General features: G+C 41.0%; 1 protein-coding gene across 1 annotated transcript; it reads left to right on the top strand.

The window, feature by feature from the left end:
- The first annotated feature begins 7,541 nt into the window (after nt 1-7,541).
- On the top strand, nt 7,542-24,426 carry LOC122435088 (NFKB activating protein). Its single transcript, XM_043458977.1, has 9 exons — nt 7,542-8,090; nt 10,705-10,785; nt 12,733-12,803; nt 13,103-13,243; nt 15,013-15,076; nt 16,477-16,586; nt 16,685-16,760; nt 17,826-17,975; nt 23,380-24,426. The coding sequence occupies exons 1-9, from the start codon at nt 7,705-7,707 to the stop codon at nt 23,552-23,554; spliced, it is 1,254 nt and encodes a 417-aa protein (XP_043314912.1). The 5' UTR covers nt 7,542-7,704; the 3' UTR covers nt 23,555-24,426.
- The last annotated feature ends 1,612 nt before the right edge of the window (nt 24,427-26,038 follow it).

Genomic DNA, 26,038 nt, shown 5'->3' with positions numbered 1-26,038 from the left:
CAGACCGCCTGACCTGCCTCTTGAGAAATCTGTATGCAGGTCAGGAAGCAACAGTTAGAACTGGACATGGAACAACAGACTGGTTCCAAATCAGGAAAGGAGTACCTCAAGGCTGTATATTGTCACCCTGCTTATTTAACTTACATGCATAGTACATCATGAGAAATGCTGGGCTGGATGGAGCACAAGCTGGAATCAAGATTGCTGGGAGAAATATCAGTAACCTCAGAGATGCAGATGACACCACCCTTAAGGCAGAAAGTGAAGAAGAACTAAAGAGCCTCTTGATGAAAGTGAAAGAGGAGAGTGCAAAATCTGGTTTAAAACTCAATATCCAGAAAACTAAGATCAAGGCATCTGGTTCCATCACTTCGTGGCAAATAAATGGCGAAACAGTGGAAACAGTGAGACTATTTTCTTGGGCTCCAAAATTACTGCAGATGGTGACTGCAGCCATGAAATTAAAAGATGCTTACTCCTTGGAAGAAAAGTTGTGACCAACCTAGACAGCATATTAAAAAGCAGAGACATTACTTTGCCAACAAAGGTCTGTCTAGTCAAGGTTATGGTTGTTCCAGTGGTCATGTATGGATGTGAGAGTTGGACTGTAAAGAAAGCTGAGTGCCAAAGAATTGATGTTTTTGAACTGTGGTGTTGGAGAAGACTCTTGAGAGTCCCTTGGACTGCAAGGAGACCCAACCAGTCCATCCTAAAGGAGCTCAGTCCTGGGTGTTCACTGAAAGGACTGATGCTGAAGCTGAAACTCCAATACTTTGGCCACCTGATGTGAAGTGACTCATTGGAAAAGACCTTGATGCTGGGAAAGATTGAAGGCAGGAGGAGTAGGGGACGACAGAGGATGAGATAGTTGGATGGCATCACCGACTCAATGGACATGAGTTTGAGTAAACTCTGGGAGTTGCTGATGGACAGGGAGGCCTGCCATGCTGCAGTCCATGGGGTCGCAAAGAGTTGGACACAACTGTGCGGCTGAACTGAGTGACTGACTGAGGTCCCTCTGTATAAGCATTAAGTCAGCTGAATTCGTTTGATGAGGCTTGGGAGAGAGCGATCTGCATGTTCTCTCATGAGGTGTCTAACAAGGTCAAGGATGGGAAGATAATCCCCAGCAAGGGGCTGGCAGTAGGGAACTGACCTAAGAGAAAAGGGAGTCCGTGCGGTGTAGCCCTAACGTGCACCAAAGCCATGGAAAGGAGATCAGTCCATGGCCTTTGTAGTTCTAGAGTTTGGTTAGGTCCGTTTTGAGAATAGAATTTGCCTTTTCTACTTTTCCCGTTGATTGGGGTCTGTGAGGAATATGTAATTTCCAGGTTATGCCAAGGGATTGGGCTACCTGTTGAGTGATTTGGGAGATTAAAGCTGGCCCATTATCAGATTGGAGAGTGGGAGGCCAAAGCGAGGGATGATTTCTCATATGAAAAACTGTGTTACCTCTGAGGCAGTTTTTGACCTCGTAGGAAAAGCCTTAATCCACTCTAAAAAAGTGTCTACTAGAGTGAGCATGAGTTTTATTTTTCGTGTTGGAGGCATGTGAATGAAGTCAATTTGCCAGTCCTCTCCCGGGATATGACCTCGAGCCTCATTTGTTGAGAATGAGGGAAATAGGCTTTAGGGCTCCCTGCGGTGAGACTGATGAGCAGATAATGCAAGAGTGAGTGATTTGTTGTAAGAGTGAAAGAAGGTTAGGATAGGTGATAAGAGGTTTTAAGAGATGATAAAGAGGTTTAGTGCCTCTGTGTAGGGCCTGATGAAGAATCTGTGTGGCCTGAGATTGGGGAAGGACAGGGTGGCCCTGTTTTTATAACCTTGTGGTTGTGCTCTCTCTTGTAATAATTGTTTTTTCTTAAGGGAGGTAAAGGGGCTTTATGTTGGAGATTACTATAAGTTGTTGAGCTGGTGATCAGAGTGAGGCTTGTTTTGCTTTTCTGTCTGCATCGTTGCCCTGTGAAATGGAGCCTGAGGCCACCTGGTGACCTCGGCAATGTATGATGCCTACTTCACTTGGCATGTTAGCTGCTTTTAAAAGTTGGAGTATAAGCGGGGCGTTAGTTATGGGAGAGCCTTTAGTAGATAGGAGCCCTCGTTCCTTCCAAATGGCAGCATGTGAGTGTATGATGTGGAAAGTGTATTTAGAGCCAATGTATACTTTGCTCTCTTGTTAACTGCGAGGGTAAGAGGTCTAGTTAGTGCAATAAGTTCTGCCTTTGGGGAAGGGGTTCCCCAGGGGAGAGGTTGGGATTCAATAATTTCGGTGTCAGAGACAATTGCATATCCAGCTACTTTTTTTCCATTTGATGTCATAGAGGAGCTGCCATCAATATACCAAATAAAGTCAGGGTTATTTAAAGAGGTTGAGGAAATGTGGGAAAAATGGGTCATCAGGTCTTCTAACGCCTCTTTGCAAGTATGAATAGGGGCCTCAGAAGAATTAGGGATAAGTATGGCAGGGTTTAGAGTAGGACAGTGTTCAAAGGAAAACTCAGGAGATTTGAGAAGAGTGACATGAATTAGTTGAATGCCTGAAGGAGATAGAAGGGTCATGGATTTGTGAGAAAGTAAGTCCTTAAAGTCATCTGGTGAACGAATGACAGTGGGTTCTCCAAAAGTAAGTTTTTTACTTTCCTGAGCGAGTAGTGCAGCTGCTGCCAGAACATGTAGACAGGCTGGCCATCCTTGAATTGTGGTATCTAATTGCTTTGATAGATGAGCAACAGGGGTGAATGAGGGGCCCTGATTTTGTCCCAAAACTCCTAGGGCAATTTTGTTTCTCTCAGTAGTGTAGAGTATAAAGGGGCGAGAAATGTCGGGAAGTGTTAGAGCTGGGGCTGAAAGAATGGCTTGCTTAAGGTTGTTAAAGGCTGAACGTATATTTGATTTTAGCTCTAGGGGTTCTGAAAGATCTCCTCGGCTTGATATAAGAGTTGTGCCAAGAGGGCCAAATTAGGAATCTAGCTAACCCCAAGAAGGACTGGATCTCTGTTTCTGATGTAGGTAGTGGTAGGGTGGATATAAGGGACTTTCTATTGGTAGTAATATATCTCTTAGTTGGTGTTAAGAGGACTCCGAGATAGGTGACTCTAGAAAGAGAGAACTGAACCTTGATGGGAGATACTCGATAGCCTCGATCAGCTAGAAAATTAAGGAATTGTAGTGTGTTGTTGAGAATATGTAAGCAAAGGACTACAAAGGAGGAGATCATCCACATATTGGAGGACAGTACTTGGAGTAAGGTCAAGAGAGATTAGGTCTGATGATCGAGCTTGGCCAAAGAAATGAGGGCTATCATGAAAGCCTTGTGGGAGGACTGTCCATGTCAGCTGTTGGGAGCAATGATTGTCTGGATCAGTCCAGGTAAAGGTAAAGAGGTCTTGAGAGTCTGGGTGTAAAGGAATAGTAAAGAAGGCATCTTTGAGGTCTAGAACAGTGAAGTGGGTAGTGGAAGAGGGAATGAGAGAGAGAAGAGTATAGGGATTTGGAACTACTGGGTGTATGGGGATAACAGCCGCATTGATAAGTCTCAGGTCCTGGACCAGGCAATAGGAGCCATTTGGCTTTTTGACAGGTAGGATAGGGGTGCTATAGGGAGAGTGAGTTGAGTGCAAGAGGCCCTGACGTAGGAGTTTAGTGACGATAGGCTTTAGCCCTTGTTGATGTTTTTGGGAGATGGGGTATTGTGGTTGATTGGGGAATTTAGAGTGGTCTTTGAGACGGATATGAACTGGAGCATGGTGAGAGGCAACAGATGAGTTGTCTGTATCCCAAACTATGGGGTTTATGGATGAGGAGGGCAATGGGGTGGGGGAAGAGGAGGTGGGGTTAAGGAGCAGTAGCCAGGCTAGATCAGAGGGTGGACTTGGGATAGTAATAGAGGCTTTGAGTTTTGAGAGAAGGTCTCTCCCAAGAATAGGAGTGGGGCATTTTGGGAGTATGAGAAAAGAACGGGAAAATGGGGTATCTTGAAATGTGCAAGGTAGAGGCTCAGTTATTCGTGGTGTAGATATTAAACCATCAACCCCCATAACAGAGAACTGAGAGACCTTGTTTTTTCCAGACTAGGCAGGCACAGCAGTGTAAGTGGCCCCTGTGTCAGTGAGAAAGGAGATCGGCTTGCCTGCCACAGTAAGAGTTACCTTGGGCTCCGTAGAGGTGATGAGAGTCGGGGCCTGGGGCGCTGCGCACCTCCAGTCTTCAGTGGCGAGTCCGAGGAGGCTGGGCAGAGCTGGGTCGGAGGACTCCTGCTCGGGACCAGGAGGGGATGTCCAGGTCCCTGGAGGGGGATTTGGGCAGTCAACCTTCCAGTGTTCCTTTATGGCACAGCTGGGACATGGACCTGGAGGGGGCCTTGGCTTTAGGCATAGGCGGGCCCATTGGCCTTCTTTGCCACATTTGAAGCAGGGCCCAGGTGGCTTCCTTTCTTTGTTGGTTGATGGAGGCTTGGAGCCATGTAGGGCAGTGGCTAAAAGGTGGTATTTGGCCTAATCTCATTGGGCCTTCTCTAGCTTTGCCTGCTCTTCCTGGTTACTGAAAATCTTAAAGGCTAAATTTAAAAGGTCTCGTTGAGGGGTTTGAGGGCCTTCTTCTGCCTTTTTTAGTTTCTTTAGGATATCTGGGGATGACTGGGAGATTAAATGGGTGTTAAGAGCAATGGTGCCCTCTGCTGAAGTGGGGTCTAATTTTATATATTTGTGTAGCACTTCCTTTAACCTGGCTAGAAATTGTGTTGGGTTTTCATCTAGTCTTTGAGTTCTTTCCTGGAGCTTATCAAAGTTGACGGCTTTATGCCCTGCCTCTTGAAGACCCACAATGAGGCAAGCACTCATATGATTATGGGCTGCTTGTCCAGGACTCCCTGCCTGATAATCCCAGTTGGGATCATCTCGGGGGACAGCCGTTGCCCCTACGGGCTTAGTGTCCTCTGTCCTGTGTATCTCATCAGCATGCACCTGAGAGGCTTGCCATACTCATTCCTTCTCTTCTGGGAGAAGAGTAGAGGAAAGTATGATGTAAGTATCATGCCAGGTTAAGTCATAAGACTGGGTAAGATACTTGAATTCTTTTAGATAATTATCAGGGTCTGAGGAGAAGGAGCCAAGATACTTTTCAATCTGAGATAGATCAGTGAGGGAGAATGGGACATGAACCCGAACAATGCCTTCTGCCCCAGCTACTTCCCCTAAAGTGTGGAGGGAAGGAGCGGGGTCCTGCGGTGGTTTCCTGTTTTAAAGTTGTTTGGGACCAGTGTGGGAGGATCTAGGGAGTTTAGGGTAAAGCCTTGGGACGCTCAGGGTAGAGATTGGGGCTGAGGTCTCAGAGCTTATCTCAGTCACAAGCTGGGGAGGGGGATTGGGAGCTGCTGTGGTGGAGGGCTGCACTTGAGAAGAAGGGAGGGAGGAGGGGACGTAAGGTGGAGGTTGTGGAACTGGATCTGGAGTGGCTGCAAGGGGATTGGGAGCGCTAGGGGGTGGGCTGTGGTCAGAAGGGTCAAAGGAAGAAGAAGAAAAGTCTGAACAGGGATCAGGAGACATTGTATTAGGAGGATGTGGCCCAGAGTGGGCTAAGAGTATTTGAGAAGTAGAATAGGATTCACAGAGAGAGGCTTAAGAGTGGAGCGCGGAAAACCTGAACATAAGGGATTTCTAACCACTTGCCATTGCAGCAGCAGAAGTTATCGAGGTCCCATAGACTATTATAATCAAGAGTTCCATGTTCTGGCCATCAGGACCTGTTATCAAGTCTGTATTGTGACCAGACAGTGTTAGAATAGTAAATAAGTCTTTTTGGTCTTATCTCCTCTTGGAAACCCAAAGCTTTTAGGTTTGGGAGAAGGCATCCTAGAGGAGTAGATTTTGAGGGCTGGGATTGAGAATTTCCCATTGTGGCTGAATAGGGAGGTTAGACAAGGGCAAGAGAAAACGAGGAGAAAGGTCCAAGAGAAAAGGCATCCCCGTTCTCAGGACTTTCTCAGAGAGTAATAATAGTCTGCTTTGAAATGGGCATCCCCTATTTCAAAGTCAGATGGGGCACAAGGCCAAGGGCCTCAAGGGCTATGGGGATCCTCCCGCCTAGTGCTAGGACTTGGAAATGAGGCGAGAGACAGGATCCAAGAGAAGGGGATTTCACTCACCCTTGTAACTGATGATATGTGGGCCAGTGTGTGGATGTCTGTCCAGCAAGGCAAGTGGAAAGTCCCATTCCCGAACTTGCCTCAGTTTCTCGGCAAGGTCCAAGGGAGGGGACCACTGGAGGTGGGCTCGTGAAAGGAGCCCACCCAGTTGTGGTGGATCTTCCCTCCCGGGTTTTGGCACTAGAATGTAAGGCGAGTACAGAGAAAAAGAGAGCGAGCCGGGCAGTCAGGCAAGAAAAGGGAAATTTTATTAGAGGGAAAAGAGAGGGTGACTGACCCTTAAGGAGAACCAGCGTCCTCCCTTTCTGATGGAGTCCTTCTTATACCCCACCAATGAAAAATTCTCTGAAGAGATGGTCTCGTAGCCAGAGGTCTGGAATCTGGTGGTCTCACAGCTTTGAGAAGATAGGTACCAGTGTGTAAACAGGATGCCATTTGGGCAATTTGGTCAGTCTCAAGGATCACTGTGATTTATTCTTTGTTTGTTAGGTCAACATAATGAGCCATCTTATCAGTGAGACCCCCATGTGGACTCTATCACCTTGATTCATGGACCTAACATCCCAGGTTCCTATGCAATATTGTTCTTTACAGCATCTGACTTTACTTCCATCACCAGTCACATCCACAACTGGGTGCTGTTTTTCCTTTGGCTCTGTCTTTTCATTCTTTCTGGAGTTATTTCTCCACTGATCTCTAGTAGCATATTGGGCACCTACTGACCTGGGGAGTTCATCTTTCAGTGTCCTCCTATCTTTTTCCCTTATCATGCTGTTCCTCGGGGTTCTCAAGGCAAGAATACTGAAGTGGTTTGCCATTCCCTTTTCCAGTGGACCACGTTTTGTCAATTTAGATAAATCCCCTTTAATTTGCTTCGAATTGGAAACAAAAAAACGGTGTGTGTGTTTGTGCCTCCTAAGTCACTTCAGTCGTTTCCGACTCTTTGTGACACTATGGGCTGTAGCACGCCAGGTTCCTCTGTCCGTGGCATTCTCCAGGCAAGAATACTGGTGTGGGTTGCCATGCCCTCCTCCAGGGGATCTTCCCGACCCAGGAATGGACCCCACCTCTCTTACGGCTCCTGCACTGGCAGGTGGATTCTTTACCACTAGCGCCATCTAGGAACTCATACTTACATGCATACATACAATTGCTTATTTACTTACTTAGTTACACAGCTCATTGTTCATACAGCTGTTCAGTGACACGTGTCCTGTGGCCTGTCGTCTTCCCCTTTAGGTCTTTCAACTCAAAGATGAAAAAGGAACAGTCTCATGTAGAGCTTAGAATTGAGCAGCCTCATTCGGAACCCGAAGGATGAGGGAACCTTGTTGCCCCACCGGCTTCTTTACACGGCTACACACATCCCGTCCCTGAGTCAGTAGGACCGCCTAGGTCTGGGGAAGGAATTTGCCGACGTACCCGGAACTGTTTCCAAGGTTTCCTCGGGTTCTGGCGGTGGTACGGCTGCGGGTCCTGGGAGCCAAGGCAACGGAGAATTTTCCCAGGCTCGCGCGAGCGCCCCCTTCACCCACGGATTCAGGGACCCAGCAATAGCGATGGCTCCGGTGTCTGGCTCCCGCAGCCCGGAGTGGGAGGCCTCGAGCTCCGGGGGGAAGCGTCGCAGTTCTTCGAAGAGCCCTAAGCCTAGCAAATCCTCTCGCTCCCCGCGCGGCCGCCGCTCTCGCTCGCGCTCTTGCTCTCGGTCCGGAGACCGGAATGGCCTCAGCCATCAGCTGAGTGGCTCCAGCCAAGGCTCCCGAAACCAGTCCTACCGTTCGCGCTCGCGGTCACGCTCTCGAGAGCGGCCCTCCGCACCTCGCGGCGCCCCTTTCGCTTCTGCCTCCTCGTCCGCCTATTATGGCGGCTACTCACGCCCCTACGGGAGCGACAAGCCGTGGCCTAGCCTCCTGGACAAGGAGAGGGAGGAGAGCTTGCGGCAGAAGTGAGTGAGACGAACGCACTTTCTTTCGCAAGACCACCAGCCTTTAGAGTCCGATTTATCGTTCATTCCGCACCCGACTATTCGCATTTCGCTCGCTCTCCGTGACTTGCGCGCGTTTTCATCCCTTCCTTCAGTCCACCCACGATAACGCCTTATTCATCCTTTTCCATCGTTAGGTTTTTCGCTCATCCTCTGGCCCCTTCATCTAAAATGCCCTGGTCTCCCTCCCGCTACCCCTTCCAGCCTCCTGGCTTGTTGCGGGCATGGTCAAGAGCCTCGGACCTGCCGGAATTACAGCATTTACTTGGTTGTGTCGTTGTCATTAGTGATCACGTTTTCATTCCCCAGTAGACTGAGCCCTTGGAAGAGCCCAGTTTATTGATCACAAAATTTACAGTGCGGAGCACTTTGTAGGTGCGCAACCATTGCTTGTTAAATGATCAAACAGGTTTGAGACAATAGGATAAGTGAGTGGAGTTGTTTTGCAGCGACTTGGGAAGGGTTGAGATTTAAGGTTTAAATTGGAGGGGAGGAGAACCTCTGAAACAAGATGTTTGACTAAATGTAGGAAAAAATGATCTGCTAAACTGTAAGGTTGGACTACATTGAGAAAGATCTTAAGCGGTCTCAATCTTGACCATGAAAAATGAGGTCAGATTGAGATCAGATCTCCTTTAATGACAGTATTGGAGAGGAAAATGAATAAGGAAAAAGGAGAAGAATTATAATTACTGTTTTGTAAGCTTTAATTTTTATTACTTAAAATAATCGAAGTATAGTAGATATACAGTGTTTTTAAGTTACCTGTGTACAATAATATAGTGATTCACTTTTTTTTATTGATTCACTGTTTTTAAAGGTTATACTTCATTTATAGCAATTATGTGCTTTGTAAGTTTTAATATCTAATGCTTATTGAGTGTTAAATTGTGTGTCAGGCACTGTACTGATCATACTGTATGTGTTTAAAAATACAAGAAATTAAAAAGTGTTAACAGGCATTGAGGGGCAGGTTAAGGTTTCAACAGTAGGGAGATAGCTTGAGTTTTTTCCTTCCAAAAGTGGGAGGCACTAAAGCCTAGTGATTAAAAGGACAGGCTCCAGAATCAGACTGCCTGAGTCTGAAGCCCTCCTTTGTTACTTAATACTTGTGTGACTTTGGGCAAGTTACTTAACCTCTCTGAGTTCCATTTCTTCCCCGTGTAAAAGGGAAAGATTAGCACAAAAGCTTTTTAGAGATGTAATGATTTAGTGCCTGAAACACAATAAATTGCCCTTAAGTGTTAGCTGTTAGTGTTTTGTGCATGGGAACAGAAACAGTAAAAACAGTCCTGAGTTAGGTTGGAGACCGACTTCTCCAAATTAAAATTTCCAGAAAGTTACCCCCAGGCTGTGTCCATCAAAAAGCATCCAGTTTCCATACTAGACATTCCTCACCAAAAGATGTCAGAATTCCTTGGATGAAATTTGCATTTGTACATTTAGAAGATAAATAATTTTAAAGTATCCATGAAGTCGGATGGCAGGAGGGATAAGAACTTTACTGCTTGGTCTTTTTAGCCTGTCAAGCATTCTTCATCTGGTATATATGTATTCAAAGTTTAGCTATAAGTGTGTCCTCTGTTAGACTTTATGTTACTTCAAGTAGGAAACCTGAGTCTGACTCTGCACGATTATACCTTTTCCCCTGAATAAGGAAAAAAAAAATAATTTGTTTTAAAAAATCAAAAGGATTTTATTTCTCTAATAAGGTTCTTTTTTTAAACAAGTGGAGTCACAGCAGCTGAAGTTTGAAGAAGTAAACCTTAGTTTTTGTTGTGTATTGTTTGTGTGTTTATAAGGAATATCAAAAATTAAGAAATCACAAACATAAAATAATTTTGTCTTCCAAGGGTAGATAGAGAATTTACTCCTTTTTGAAAAAAGAATTAGGGGAAAAACAGAAAACAAACGCTATATCTCACTGAGTAAAGTTTTGTCAAATAAAATTTTTCTTTTACTTTCAGAGCTCCCTTTATTTTCTACTTCTAATGCTTCATTTTTATTTTCTTCATTAATTCCTGACTTTTTGAAAACGAAGGTTTGACCTTGGCCAAAGTAGAGAATTCTCTTTACTTTCATAAGGATACATAAACAAATGAAGTTATTTCCAAATGTAAGACCATTTTTGTCACATATTGCAGAAGATGAAATGAGCAGTTGGGAGCTGTGTGATGCATGTACTGGAATGACACACTGGACAGCCTCCCAGGCTGAATCTCTGGCCAGGCCTATCGGGCTGTCCGTAGTTTGTACTATTTGATAGAACATCAGATACTTCAGAACATTAGATCCTAATGTTGAGTTAGATACTAATGTTGAGCTTACTTTTTAAAAAAAAATTTTTGGCCACCTCTTGTGGCATGCGGGATCTTAGTACCTGAACCAGGGATCAAACCTGTATCACCTGCGGTGGTAGCACAGTGTCTTAAACACTGGACTGGCAGGGAAGTTCCTGAGTTTAAACCAAGTTTTATTAGTTTAAAGTTTAAAATGTAGAGGGAAAACAGGACTTAACTGGACCCCTTTGAATCTTATACATTTAGGAAACAGTTTACCTGCCTATCTCTTCTAGGAGACTAAGTGAGAGAGAGAGGATTGGAGAATTGGGAGCTCCTGAAGTGTGGGGACTTTCTCCAAAGAATCCAGAACCAGAGTAAGTGATTAAAAAATACATCTTTTATATGGCAGAAACCAACACAATATTGTAAAGCAATTATCCTTCAATTAATAAAAATAAATTTTAAATATATATACATATATAGTTTAAATGCAACATTTGTTTAAATCCAGAGTCTATGGTCAAAATTTTTGTTAAGTGAAGAACTTGAACTACAGTTCTTTTTTTCCCTCTTTCTTGTGATTTATGCTATTCTGTGCCTTGAGTTTTAAAAACATTAAACATACCTTAGGATTAAAACATGCTCCTAGTGGATTTTAGCATGCTAATTGTTCTCTTTAAATTATAATTCATGGGATGCTAATTTCCTATTCATAGAAGGGTTCAGTGTTGAAACAAATACATTAATATTATTTTGAATTATTTTTTCTCAATCCAGTAACTGATTAAATGTCAGACATTAGCATTACAAAGTTTTTAAAAATGAATATACTGAGTCAGTATTATTAAAGGCCTAATGCTTTTTTCTTTTCCTTATTTTTTTTTCCTCTGTGTTGTCATTGTTCAGTCATGTCCAGCTCTTTGCAACCCTATAGACTGTGGCTTTTCTCTCTTTGGTGCCATTCAGAAGCTGCATCTACCCTCTGCCCTATTTCTGTGTTTTCTTGAGACAAGATGCTTGACCGGTAAACCTGTAATTTGCGACAGGGTGATAAAGCATTATTATCTGAAAGTTCTTTTTTCTTCTTAAAAAACTGTTATTTTTTTCCCCACCCCCTATTATTTTTTGAGATATATTTGACATACAATATTAGTTTCAGGCATGTTATAACATGATGATTCAATATTTGTATATATTGCAAAATGATCACCATAGTAAGTCTAGTTAGCATCCGTCACCATATATAGTTATAAAAAGTTTTTTCTTGTGATGAGAACCTCTAAGATTTACTTTCTTATCACCTGTCGGATATGCAATACAGCATTATTAACTGCAATTGCCATGCTGTACATCACATCCCCATGACTTATTTTATAACTGGAAGTTTGTACTTCTTGATCCCCATCATGTGTTTTACCCATGCTCTGCCCCCACCTTCTGTGCTCTGGCAACCATCAGTCTGTTCTCTGTATCTGTGGTGTGGTTTTTTGTTTTTTAGATTTCACATATAAGTGAGATCATGTGTTATCATTCTCTGTTTGACATTTCATTTAGCAAATGCCCTCACAGGCTGTCCATGTTGAAAATGGCAAGCTTCATTCTTTTTTAAAGATAAATAATATTCTGTTGTGGGGTATGCGTGTGTGTTTCTCATAGTTCCTTTATCCATTCATACATTCATGGATATTTGGTTGTTTTAACATTTTGGCTATTGTAAATAATGCTGCAGTGAGCATGAGAGTCCAGATATCTCTTTGAGATATTGATTTCAGTTCTGTCAGATATATATCCAGAAATGAGATTGTTAGGTGATAATGGAAGTTCAATTTTTAATTTCTTGTAGAACCTCCATTCTGGATTCTATAATAGCTGTACCATTTTATATTCTCACTGAGTGTAAGTGTTCCCTCTTTTCCATATTCTCACCAACAGTTGTTATCTTTTGTCTTTTTTATAACATTCATCCAAACAGGTGTGAAGTGATATCTCATTGTGGTTTTCATTTGCATTTCCCCAATGATTAATGATGTTGAACATCTCTTCATTACCTATTGGCCATCTGTGTGTCTTCTTTGAAAAAATGTCTATTCAGATCCTCTGCCTATTTGTGAAATTACATCATTTTTTGGTTTTGGGGTGGTTTTTTTTTTAATATTAATCCCTTCTCGGATATGATTTGCAAATGGTTTCTCTCATTCAGTCCATGCTGCAGTCCCCAGGGTTGCCAAAGAGTCAGACACAACTGAGCGACTGAACAACAACATTCAGTAGGTTGCCTTTAACACTCTTCTGATTCTTACTACCATTTTCTTTAAATTCAGCTCTGATGAACATACACCAGTAGAGGATGAAGAGCCAAAGAAAAGCACCAGTTCAGCTTCTACTTCAGAAGGTATTTTTTTAATTGAGAGCTTTTTTATTGAGAAATTTAAAAAAATACATTTATAAGTAGTTGAACATTAGACTTTACTTTTACTCAAATTGCCTGTCATCATTTCCTTTTCAGTATTTCAAATACAATAAAATTGATACTCAGAAATACTTCTGATACTTGTATATGTATGGCTGAGTCCCTTTGCTGTTCACTTGAAACTATCACAGCATTGTCAATTGGCTATACCCCAATACAAAATAAGTTTTTTTCAAAAAATTTTAAAATTTAGAAGTAATTTTTATTTGTATTTTATGTAGAAGAAAAGAAGAAGAAGAAGAAGTCTAGTCATTCAAAAGAAAGATCCAAGAAAAGGAGGAAGAAAAAATCATCTAAAAGAAAACACAAGAAGTATTCTGATGATAGTGACAGCGACTCTGATTCTGACACAGACTCCAGTGGTAAGAAAGCCAATATCATTCTGCCCGCCTTACTTCAAAACTAGTTTTACTTCTTAAAGTTTATTTTACTTTTATTTATTTTTGGCTGTGCTGGATCTTCGTTCCTACGTGGGGGCTTTCTCTGGTTGTGGCAGGTGGAGGCTATTGTTCGTTGCGGTACACAGGCTTCTCATTGCAGTGGCTTCTCTTGTTGTGGAGCTCAGGCTCTAGAGCATGCAGGCTCAGTGGTTGTGGCGCATGGACTTAGTTGTTCCCTGGCACGTGGGATTTTCCTGGACCAGGGATTGAACCCTTTTCCCCTGCATTGGGAGGCGGATTCTTAACCACTGGACCACCAAGGAAGTCCAAAGCTTATGCTAGAAAAAGGTTCTTTAAAATAATAACCAGGAGTTTTGAACATGCACTGACTTTGTGTGGGGCACCCTGCTAGGTGCCTGATAGGCATTATTGCTGTTTAATCCACACAATCACTGTTGGACACATCTTAGAGTTGGGGAGACAGAGGACCCGAGCAGGTTATAAGTACTGCTCGCACCCAAGGTCACACAGTTGGGATTCAGAGCTAAGTGGTGTGACTCCAGAGTGGCTGTGTGTAGCTGCACAAGGCCTGTGGCACCGAACCAGGTTGGGGTCAGTCTGTGAGATGTGTGGTGCCAAACCAGGCCACAGGGGGCTGCATCAGCCCAGTGGAGCATCTCTTTTGTGAGATTCTCACACTCAGCAGTCAGCTTTGTGTGATTTTCAAAGAGGCACAACATAGGGGACCCTTCAGGCCAGCAGTTGATTTCTAGAAGACACTTCCTGTGGGGTTGCATCACAACAAAGCCGTCTTTTGGTGCCCTCCCATGGCTGGTGATTGACAGAGGGTGCCTCCTCTGAGGTCACATTTCTGTGGATTTCTCATCACAGGTACCCTGTCACTCTCCTGCAGCGTCCTGTGTGTCCTGAGAGTGACTTTCATCTCCTCATATTGCACATTCTTTCTCCTGACTCTGCCATGTGGTACAGAATCCAGCTGCCTACAGTGCCAGTCTCTCCTTGCATGCGGCTTGGCCTACTCACTGCATGGATGAACGTGCATTACTTTTGTAATAAAACTGACTTAGAAAGAACTAGCTTAAGAGTCACTTTTTCACAGTCAACCGTTCCTCACCCACCCTCTCTAAACCAGCCTGATGGTGATACTCCTCTGTGCGCCCAGAACACTGCCCCCTACTTCCCTGTCACTCAGATTCTACTGACCCCCTTCCCTCTGTGTTCCACTAGACTGAGCTCCTGGAAAGCATCCCCCCAAACACACACATCATGAAGATACTCAAACATCCAGAAAAGTGAAGGGAGTAGTGTCATTAATGCCATATACATTGCTTGTCACTCAGGTGTACCATCTGTTAGCATCTTGACATGTTTGCTTCAAATATGGATTTTTGTTGTTGTTGTTGATATATTCGAGGTAAATTACAAATATCACACTGCCACCCTAAATATCTTTGTGTCCATCTTTAAACAATAAGGACATTTTCCTATCTAATCACAATACTATTATCTCATGCAATCAAGTTAGTAATAATACCCTATAGAACCAAATGCTTAGTGCAACTTTAATTTCTGTGTCCCTCATTCCTTGTACATTTCCTAACAGTAGATGTTTGAATGAATTAAATTCTCTGTAACAACAAATAGAAGAGTTATAAGGTATTTATCTACTCACAAGTATTAAGGTTTTAGAGTTAAAATTTTTTAAAATTGTAATATGCTTTAATTTGCAGATGAAGATACAAAAAGGAGAGCAAAGAAAGCCAAGAAAAAGGAAAAGAAGAAGAAACGCAGATCGTTGGTTTTTTTCTTTAATTTTTATTATGGAAAATTTCAAAAATATATACAATTATATAAAATGGTATAATGAACTTCTATGTAACCATCACTCAGCTTGAACAATTATCAGCTTATTGACAGTCTCTGCTGTCCACCCCCACTGTTATTTTGAAACCGGTCCCAGATATCATTTCATCCATAAAGCTGCAAGTTTCTCTAAAAGATAGGCATTCTTTAAAAAAAAAAAAAGCACAATACTATTAATCCACATAAAATATTTAATAATAATTCTTCATTCAGATCTCAGCAGTTTTTTGAATAGTTTCCTCAAATTAGAATCTAAACAATGTACATGAATTGTGATTGGTTGATAGGTCTTTTTCATCTCTTTAAATAGATAGCTTTCCCTTCCCTTTTTGTTCCTGCAGTTTAGTTCTAGAGGAAACAATATCATTTGCCCTGGAGAGTTTCCTGCAGTGTGGATTTTGCTGGTTGTATTCTTACGGTGTCCTTTTAACATGCTTTCGGTCTTATATTTCCTGTAGATTGATAGTTAGGTCTAGACACTTGATAAGGTTCAGATTTGAGTTTTTGGTAGTACTTCATAAGTAGTACTGTGTACTTCCAGCAGGAGGCAGATAATGTCTGGTCATTTCATTTTGACATATTAACCTGCATCAATAGTCTTTGTTTAGGTCCCTTCATTAGGGATTGCAAAATGATTCTTCATTTATTAGGTAAAATAATTCTATATGAGAAGCCTACCATCATTAACTGTTTGGTTACCCTGGAGTATAGTTGGTATAGGAAGGGTGGAATAATTGCTTACTTGTTTTATGAGTTTTCAAAATAATGAGTTGAGGTTTTTTGATGTTTTTATCATCATGAGCCCAAGGATTCAGACATATTTGATGTATTTTAATCCATTATACTGAAAATTACTGATGTTCAAATTGATAAGCGCTGTTTTCTTAAACTGCTTTATTTCTGCTATCTTTCTACAACATGAGAACTATATTTTATTGTTCCCTTGAAAGTGAAAGTGTTTGTTGCTCAGTCTTATCTGACTCTTTGCGACCCCATGGACTGTAGCCCGCCAGGCTCCTCTGTCCATGGAATTCTCCGGGCAAGAGTACTGGATTGGGTTGCCATTCCCTTCTCCAGGGGATCATCCCAACCCTGGAATTGAACCTAGGTCTCCTGCATTGCAGGCAGATTCTTTACCGTCTGAGCCAGCTTATAGTGAAACATGATTTGGTTAAATAAGTTAAAATTTTTAATACAAATTCTTCTCTAACACATTTGAATAAGCTGAGCATCCAAATCATTTCAATCAGTCTTTCATTGCCTTGAAAAAGTAAGATGCCCTTTAGCCTGGGAACATTAAATCAATTTATATCAAATTATAATCAATGCAGGAAGAAATATAAGAAAAAGAAGTCTAAGAAGAGCAGAAAAGATTCCAGTGACTCAAGTTCTAAAGAGTCCCAAGAAGAGTTTCTGGAGAATCCCTGGAAGGATCGATCAAGTAGGTTCTTCTGATAGACTTTGATTTCAGAACAAATAAAACACTGAATTAACTGATTAGTTGAAATGTGAATATGTTTCTGAATATCTTTCCTGCAGAACCTGAAGAACCCTCAGATTTGATTGGCCCAGAGGCTCCCAAAACACTTGCCTCTCAAGATGATAAACCTCTGAAGTAAGTAAGAGCATGTTTATAATCTCTAAAGTGCCTTCCCAAAAGTATGGTCCTAACTTACTCTTCCAAGTATATCTTTCACTACTCCCTTATTTAGACCCAAAGTTTCTATGCACTTTTACCTTACTTCTTCCTCCAACATGCCTTCCCTTCTTTTCCCAGTCCTGGTTTCTTCACTAACCCCAATTCCTTCCTGTTAAAATCCTTAACATTTCTCAAAGCCCCTCAAAGGAGGGGCATGTGCTGATTCCCAATACCTTCCTTCCACAGGTAGGTGTGATTCCTACCCCTCTTTAATTCTTTAGTACTCACAGCATTTTATTTTGTGCATTGTAATATATATTCTACATTGTATTAGTGTTATATCCTTATTAATACATAAATTCCACAAGAACAGAGAGTATTTTTACTGTATATTACAAGCTTTGAGTTTAATAGCTACTCCTGAAGAATTTAGTGAATTGAATGAAGGGGTGGTAGTTTTTGTTTTTTGTTTTTAAAATTTTTTCTTCAAGTGTATTAGGTCTTAGTTGTAGCATTTGGGGTTTAGTTCCCTGACCAGGGATCGAACCCAGGCCCCCTGCACTGGGAATGTGGAGTCTTAGCTATTGGACCACCAGGGAAGTTCCAGGATGGTAGTTTTCAAAGTCCCCTTGAATGAAAGTTAATAGAGAACTGTTACTGTATAGCATTATTATTGGCTATAAGTCTAAAAAATATGTTAATTTAAGATATATTATTTCTCTACTTTGTATTTAAAGGGAAAAGGAATTCACTGGAGGCAGAAGCAATAAAGACAACAGCTGTAGGGAAAATTGATCCATAATTGTAAACCATGAATACATGCTCACTAACATCAGTCCTTTTATTCTTCCAAAGTATCTCTGCATTTCTGGGTTAGTAATATAGGTCACAGTGCAGTGTTCCCTAATTAAATTAAGATAATTTACATAAGGCTTCCCAGCATGCTACCCAGCAACTGTTATTCCTACTGTTTTCTGAGAGAAATGTTTTTTGTGCTTTCTTTTATAATGAACCTTTTCTTAATTCTATATTACTTTGTAGCTATGGCCATGCTCTGTTACCCGGTGAAGGTGCAGCTATGGCTGAATATGTAAAAGCTGGAAAACGTATCCCACGAAGAGGTGAAATTGGCTTGACAAGTGAAGAAATTGCATCATTTGAATGTTCAGGCTATGTAATGAGTGGCAGCAGGTATGTTCTTGGCAATGAGGTCAGTTTCCTTTATAACTACCAAAATTATATTTTGGTGATAGATTTTCATTAAGTGCCCATTTCTAACGAAAGGTAGAGTATAAATGTTGGTTTGTTATTGGGTTTATTGGTATAAATATAGTTGTCTAAAATTCCAAATAGGTATGCAACTCAGTTGTATCTCCAGCTTCAAAGAATTAGGCTTTCCAGTGTCCTTTTCTAGTTCATAGTTTGATACAGATAGTTTATCTTCTGGAGGAGATAGTTAAATTCAGTTACTTATCAGTGCCCCATGAACAGTGTGGCATTCTGGTAGTTAAGAAAGCATTTTCATAAGACAGTAAAAGTTTCTGAGTGTGCCTCTAGTTCTCTGTGGAGAACGTGAACTCTCTAGTCCTCTGGACACTGAGAATGAAGAATGAAAAAGGATATGACAGAGGTCAGTTTCAGCGTGAGAAAAGGAATATAAAATGGGGAAGAAAAAGCAAGATACCAGGAAGAACAAGGAGAGTGAACTAATAGTGTTTCAATACCAAGATCAAGCTGAATTTTAAAACTTCATAAACTTTTAAAAGTGGGCATATATTTGCACGACCCCTGAAGCATCTTTAGAATCTTGGAATTCTGAGGACTGACATTTGAAAACATTATATCTAAGAACCAATAAGACAAGAAAAAGAAATGAGAGGCACAAGAATTGGAACAAAGGATGTAACGCTGTCACTTTTTGTGAATGATAGAAAATCTTGGACTTCCCTGGTGGTCCAGGGGTTTAAGAATCCACCCTGCAATGCAGGGAACATGGGTTTAATCCCTGATCTGGGAAGATTCCACATGACTTGGGGCAACTAAGCCTATGCACCACAAATACAGAGCCTGAGCTCTAGAACCCGGGAACTGCAACTACTGAAGCCCGAGAGCCTAGAGCCTGTGCTTCACAATGAGAGAGGCCACCACAATGAGAAGGCTAGGCACCAGAGAAAGCCCATGTGCAGCAATGAAGACCCAGCACAGCCAAAAATAAAATAATTAACTTAAAAAAAAGAAAATCCTAAGGAATCCTCAGATGAATTATAAATAACAGGAATGTTTAACAAATGGTTAGATATAAAGTTAATATACAAAAATCAATTGCATTTCTGTGTGCCAGCAACAAACAACTAGAAAATATAATTAAATGAAAGGAAAACATTTATAACAGTATCATCAGAGAATATGAAGGACTTAGGAGTAAATCTTAACAAAAGAAGTCTAAGATCTTTACAGGCAAAACTATAAAACACCGAGACATTTAGTAAGACCTAAATAAATGGAGAAATACCATGTTCATGAATAGGAAGGCAATACTGTAGAGTTATCAGTTCTTGCAAAATTAAAATGTTAGACTAAAGGGCCAAGAGCAGCCATCTCATTTCTGAAGAAGAGCAGGAAGGTGATTTTTCCTACTGATATGAGGGCTTATTATGAAGCTTGCAGCACTTCACTTCAGAAAGAGTGGGGAAACAAATGAACTGTTCAGTGGAATAAAATACAGAGCCTGGTAGAGCTTTGCATGTATGGAACTTCATTACATGAAAGAGCTGCTTTCTCCAATCAGTGGGGAAAGAAGGAACTAGGCAGTAAATGGAGCAGGAAGAAAATGGTCACCTGTATGGAGAAAAATGTAAGTAGAACCCTTTATCACTATGTTTACAGCCTGAGCTACCAGGGAAGTCTAGAACCCTTTATCACTATATTTAAAAGTCGTTGCAGCTAGGTTATGGACTTAAATGTCAAAAACAACTTCATTACGCTTAGTATAGAATATGAACAGTTATCTATTAGATCTTGGGGTGGGGAAGTATTTCTTAAAGAAGACCAAAAAATGCACCAACCGCACGATAATATATTAATAACTTTACCTGAGGTAAAAGCAAGAACTTTTGTTCATTGGAACATCTTAAAATAAGTGAAAAGACAAGTTCCAAGCTGGGATAAGATCTTGTAATACACAAAACTGATAAAGAGTTAGTACTGAGAGTATTTAAAGAATTTCTGTAAACAAAAGGAAAGTGAGAAAAATGACACAGGCATTTGTCAGAAGAAAAAAATATAGGGCTACACATAAAAAGATGTTCATGATCTTGGTCGGATCATGAACTCCTTATTGCCAGCTTCAGACTTAAATTGAAGAAAGGGGGGAAAACCACTAGATCATTCAGGTATGACCTAAATCAAATCCCTTATGACTATACAGTGGAAGTGAGAAATAGATTTAAGGGACTAGATCTGATACACAAAGAGCCTGATGAACTATGGACGGAGGTTTGTGACATTGTACAGGAGACAGAGATCAAGACCATCCCCATGGAAAAGAAATGCAAAAAAGCAAAATGGCTGTCTGAGGAGGCCTTACAGATAGCTGTGAAAAGAAGAGAAGTGAGAAGCAAAGGAGAAAAGGAAAGATATACCCATTTGAATGCAGAGTTCCAAAGAATAGCAAAGAGAGATAAGAAAGCCTTCCTCAGCGATCAGTGCAAAGAAATAGAGGAAAACAATAGAATGGGAAAGACTAGGGATCTCTTCAAGAAAATTAGAGATACCAAGGGAACATCTCATGCAAAGATGGGTTCAATAAAGGACAGAAATGGTATGGACCTAACAGAAGCAGAAGATATTAAGAAGCGGTGCAAGAATACACAGAACTGTACGAAAAAGATCTTCACAACCCAGATTATCACGATGGTCTGATCACTCACACTCAGCTAGAGCCAGACATCCTGGAACGTGAAGTCAAGTAGGCCTTAGGAGCATCACTACGAACAGAGCTAGTGGAGGTGATGGAATTCCAGTTGAGCTATTTCAAATCCTAAAAGATGATGCTGTGAAAGTGCTGCACTCAATATGGCAGCAAATTTGGAAAACTCAGCAGTGGTCACAGGATGGAAAAGGTCAGTTTTCGTTCCAATCCCTAAGAAAGGCAATGCCAAAGAATGTTCAAACTTCCACACAACTGCACTCATCTCACACGCTAGTAAAGTAATGCTCAAAATTCTCCAAGCCAGGCTTCAGCAATTCGTGAACCGTAAACTTCCAGATGTTCAAGCTGGATTTAGAAAAGGCAGAGGAACCAGAGATCAAATTGCCAACGTCCTCTGGATCATCGAAAAAGCAAGAGAGTTCCAGAAAAACATCTATTTCTGCTTTATTGACTATGCCAAAGCCTTTGACTGTGTGGATCACAATAAACTGTGGAAAATTCTGAAGGAGATGGGAATACCAGTCCACCTGACCTGACTCCTGAGAAACCTGTATGCAGGTCAGGAAGCAACAGTTAGAACTGGACATGGAACAACAGACTGGTTCCAAATCAGGAAAGGAGTACCTCAAGGCTGTATATTGTCACCCTGCTTATTTAACTTATATGCAGAGTACATCATGAGAAATGCCGGGCTGGATGAAGCACGAGCTGGAATCAAGATTGCTGGGAGAAATATCAGTAACCTCAGAGATGCAGATGACACCACCCTTAAGGCAGAAAGTGAAGAAGAACTAAAGAGCCTCTTGATGAAAGTGAAAGAGGAGAGTGAAAAAGTTGGTTTAAAGCTCAGCATTCAGAAAACTAAGATCATGGCATCCGGTCCCATCACTTCATGGCAAATAGATGGGGAAACAGTGGCTGACTTTATTTTTCTGGGCTCCAGAATCACTGCAGATGGTGATTGCAGGTATGAAATTAAAAGACGCTTACTCCTTGGAAGGAAAGTTGTGACCAACCTAGACAGCATATTAAAAAGCAGAGACATTACTTTGTCAACAAAGGTCCGTCTAGTCAAGGCTATGGTTTTTCCAGTGGTCATGTATGGATGTGAGAGTTGGACTATAAAGAAAGCTGGCACTGAAGAATTGATGCTTTTGAACTGTGGTGTTGGAGAAGACTCTTGAGAGTCCTTTGGACTGCAAGGAGATCCAACCAGTCCATCCTAAAGGAGATCAGTCCTGGTTGTTCATTGGTAGGACTGATGTTGAAGCTGAAACTCCAGTACTTTGGCCACCTGATGTGAACAGCTGTCTCATTTGAGAAAACCCTGATGCTGGGAAAGATTGAGGGCAGGAGGAGTAGGGGACGACAGAGGATGACATGGTTGGATGGCATCACTGACTCAATGGACATGGGTTTGGGTAGACTCCGGCAGTTTGTGATGGACAGGAGGCCTGGCGTGCTGCAGTCCATGGGGTCGCAACGAGTCGGACACAACTGAGTAACTGAACTGAACTGAACTGAACTGAAAAAGATGTTCATTATCATTGGAAATGGAAATCAACTTATGGACATATGGTTTTACACCCATTCAATAGAAATTCAAAGGTCTAATAACTGCAAGCATTTGATAAGATGTGTGTCTATATGATCTCTTAAGTATTGCTAGTGGTGGTATACATTAGAAAACAGTCTGATGTTCTCTTGGAAAGTTGAGCATTCACGTGTTTTATGACCAAGCAATTCCATACCTGTACCCAAGAGGATCTTTCCCATGTACTGGGAGATGTGTATATGGATGTTTACCACAGCATCATTCATCTAGCACTTTCTGTTCCAGATCAATTCCTCTACTCACTGTACCCTGAGCAACCTAAGTACATTGTCATCTCCTTGACTCCTTGACCTGCCACTCCCCCACCTTCACACTAACCTGAAATGAGTCTCCCCTCTTCACCTTACTCAGTTTGCTCTGTTTTTCTAGGCATAGTTCAAGCTTTCTATAATTGATTGTGTAGGTTTGCATACATACACATAAAAGCAGCAGGTTTTCGTGAAGTTTTTCTTCTAAATAAGCAGACCTTTTGAAGACCATCTAAGAGTTTCCCTCTGCCTCAGAGCCTATACTTTCCTGATTTGGCCCTTGGGCTAAAATCCCTTCTTTCTTTTCTGTGAGCTGCTACTGGATTCTAAGGAAGTTAAATCCACCTATCATCCACCATCCACAAAACATCCAAAATTCAGTTGTAGATTTAAACCTAGTTCTTTTGGTTATAGGATAAATTAGAACTCTGAAGAAGTTCCACCAGCTAGATGACAACTTAATTTTATCTGTCCTACTATCAAGTCTGCATACTACTTAGGAAGTTTAATAATTTGCCTGTTTGCTTGTCTTACTGGAAACAACAGAACTAGACTTATGCCCTTAGAATTTGAAATTAATAACTTCACTCTATTGACAGAACCTCAGAGATCATTATTTACATACTAGAAATTAATCAAAGGACATGTCAGCAGATAAAATGAATAATCCTTGGAAAATCTAGAGAAAGTTTCTATTTGTCAGCATTTTAAATTGACCATTCTGTATTAGGAAAGGATTAGTGAGGAAACACTATGAGAATAATTACTGAGAAATTAAGCCAAAAATACAATTATCTCTAGGCATCGCCGAATGGAAGCTGTGCGTCTGCGAAAAGAAAACCAGATCTATAGTGCTGATGAGAAGAGAGCCCTTGCATCCTTTAACCAAGAAGAGAGACGAAAGAGAGAAAACAAGATCTTGGCCAGTTTTCGAGAGATGGTATACAGGAAAACTAAAGGGAAAGAGGACAAATAAGGATTTCCTGATTGTTCATCAGACGTTTTTAACAACAAAAAAGAAAGTTTGGGTTCCATATATACACACACAAAAAGATTATGATCTGAAAAAGCTTTACAGTGCTACTGTGCCTTCTATTTAATTCTTTCAGTCCTATAAAAAAACGCTGCGTATTGATATAACTTTAGCAAACTCTTTGGGTTATTTTGGATTAACCAAAACAACTTTCTGGTTTAAAAATCCAAATCATGAGTGAAATTCTGCTGTGTTGGGGGAGGAGACATTGAGAGAAAATGCTGGTGAAATGAGGAACTGAGCTCTTAAATTGTGGGACAGTGCTGCCACGAGTTCTACATGATGCCCACCCCAACTGAACTTGTGGGAAGTTACCATTCCTCTATGTTGAATGTCATAAAGGGACTTGATAGAAACATACAGGAGGCCACTTTTGTTAACAGAAAGAAGGCATGGCTGAAAAAAAGAAAATCTAGAATTTGAAGATTGACTTGTATATTACAATATGCTGTCTGCTCTGGAAATAATGTATTTTGATTTTAGTCCCTACCTCCACCCCCAAACCAACCAACAAACCAAACAGCAAACTAACCCACAGACTTACTGAATTGAAAATATGAACATTAGGTTTAAAATTCTTAACAGGTTACTTAAGAATGGCTCTTTCAAATATAAAATATTGGGAAGTCTGTTCTGTAAATGGAAGTACATTATTTCCATCTGAACTGTGTTTAATCATCATTTGAACACTGTAAATGAATAGGAATCAATAATAATCAGGAGTTTAATAAGGAAAAATACGTGAATTATTGCTTTAACTTCATGTGTCATAAGGATGAAGATAATGTGATATTAAAAATGTTTTTAACTCTGTACATCATGTAACATGCAGATTTCATTTTATTTTTTTCTTTGATTTATTTTTATTAGTTGGAGGCTAATTACTTTAATATTGTAGTGGTTTTTGCCATACATTGACATGAATCAGCCATGGATTTACTTGTGTTTCCCATCCTGAACCCCCCTCCCACCCCCCTCCCCATCCTATCCCTCTGGGTCATCCCAGTACACCAGCCCCGAGCACTTGTCTCATGCATCCAACCTGGACTGGTGATCTGTTTCACACTTGATAATATACATGTTTCCATGCTGTTCTCTCAGATCATCCCACCCTCGCCTTCTCCCATAGAGTCCAAAAGTCTGTTCTATACATCTGTGTCTCTTTTTCTATCTTGCATATGGGGTTATTGTTGCCTTCTTTCTAAATTCCATATATATGTGTTAGTATACTGTATTGGTGTTTATCTTTCTGACTCTCTTCACTCTATATAATGGGCTTCAGCTTTATCCATCTCATTAGAACTGATTCAAATGTATTCTTTTTAATGGCTGAGTAATATTCCATTGTGTATATGTACAACAACTTTCTTATCCATTCGTCTGCTGATGGTCATCTAGGTTGCTTCCATGTCCTGGCTATTATAAACAGTGCTGTGATGAACACTGGGGTACACGTGTCTCTTTTAGATCTGGTTTCCTTGGTGTGTATGCCCAGTAGTGGGATTGCTGGGTCATATGGCAGTTCTAGTTCCAGTTTTTTAAGGAATCTCCACACTGTTCTCCATAGTGGCTGTACTAGTTTGCATTCCCACCAACAGTGTAAGAGTGTTCCCTTTTCTCCACACCCTCTCCAGCATTTATTGCTTGTAGACTTTTGGATAGCAGCCATTCTGACTGGCGTGAAGTACCTCATTGTGGTTTTTATTTGCATTTCCCTGATAATGAGTGATGTTGAGCATGTTGAGGTTTTCTATGTAGAGGATCATGTCGTCTGCAAACAGTGAGAGTTTTACTTCTTCTTTTCCTATCTGGATTCCTTTTATTTCTTTTTCTGCTCTGATTGCTGTGGCCAAAACTTGCAAAACTATGTTGACTAGTAGTGGTGAGAGTGGGCACCCTTGTCTTGTTTCTGACTTTAGGGGAAATGCTTTCAATTTTTCACCATTGAGGATAATGTTTGCTGTGGGTTTGTCATATAGAGCTTTTATTATGTTGAGGTATGTTCCTTCTATGCCTGCTTTCTGGAGAGTTTTTATCATAAATGGATGTTGAATTTTTTCAAAGGCTTTCTCTGCATCTGTTGAGATAATCATATGGTTTTTATCTTTCAATTTGTTAATGTAGTGTATTACATTGATTGATTTGCGGATATTGAAGAATCCTTGCGTTCCTGGGTTAAAGCCCACTTGGTCATGATGTATGATCTTTTTAAGATGTTGTTGGATTCTGTTTACTAGAATTTTGTTAAGGATTTTTGCATCTATGTTCATCAGTGATATTGGCCTGTAGTTTTCTTTTTTTGTGGCATCTTTGTCAGGTTTTGGTATTAGGATGATGGTGGCCTCATAGAATGAGTTTGGAAGTTTGCCTTCTTCTGCAATATTCTGGAAGAGTTTGAGTAAGATAGGTGTTAGCTCTTCTCTAAAT

The sequence above is a fragment of the Cervus canadensis genome, chromosome X, assembly GCF_019320065.1.
Source record: "Cervus canadensis isolate Bull #8, Minnesota chromosome X, ASM1932006v1, whole genome shotgun sequence".
Classification (NCBI taxonomy): domain Eukaryota; kingdom Metazoa; phylum Chordata; class Mammalia; order Artiodactyla; family Cervidae; genus Cervus; species Cervus canadensis.
The sequence above is the reverse complement of the archived record's forward strand: the minus strand, read 5'-3'. Positions and strand labels throughout refer to the sequence as shown.

Excerpts from the sequence above, each read along its gene's own strand:
- LOC122435088 (XM_043458977.1), top strand. The coding sequence starts at position 7,705 with ATGGCTCCGGTGTCTGGCTCCCGCAGCCCGGAGTGGGAGGCCTCGAGC. Across the intron at positions 13,244-15,012 it reads TTCTGACACAGACTCCAGTG|ATGAAGATACAAAAAGGAGA; the intron begins GTAAGAAAGCCA and ends TTTAATTTGCAG. Across the intron at positions 15,077-16,476 it reads AAGAAGAAGAAACGCAGATC|GAAGAAATATAAGAAAAAGA; the intron begins GTTGGTTTTTTT and ends TAATCAATGCAG.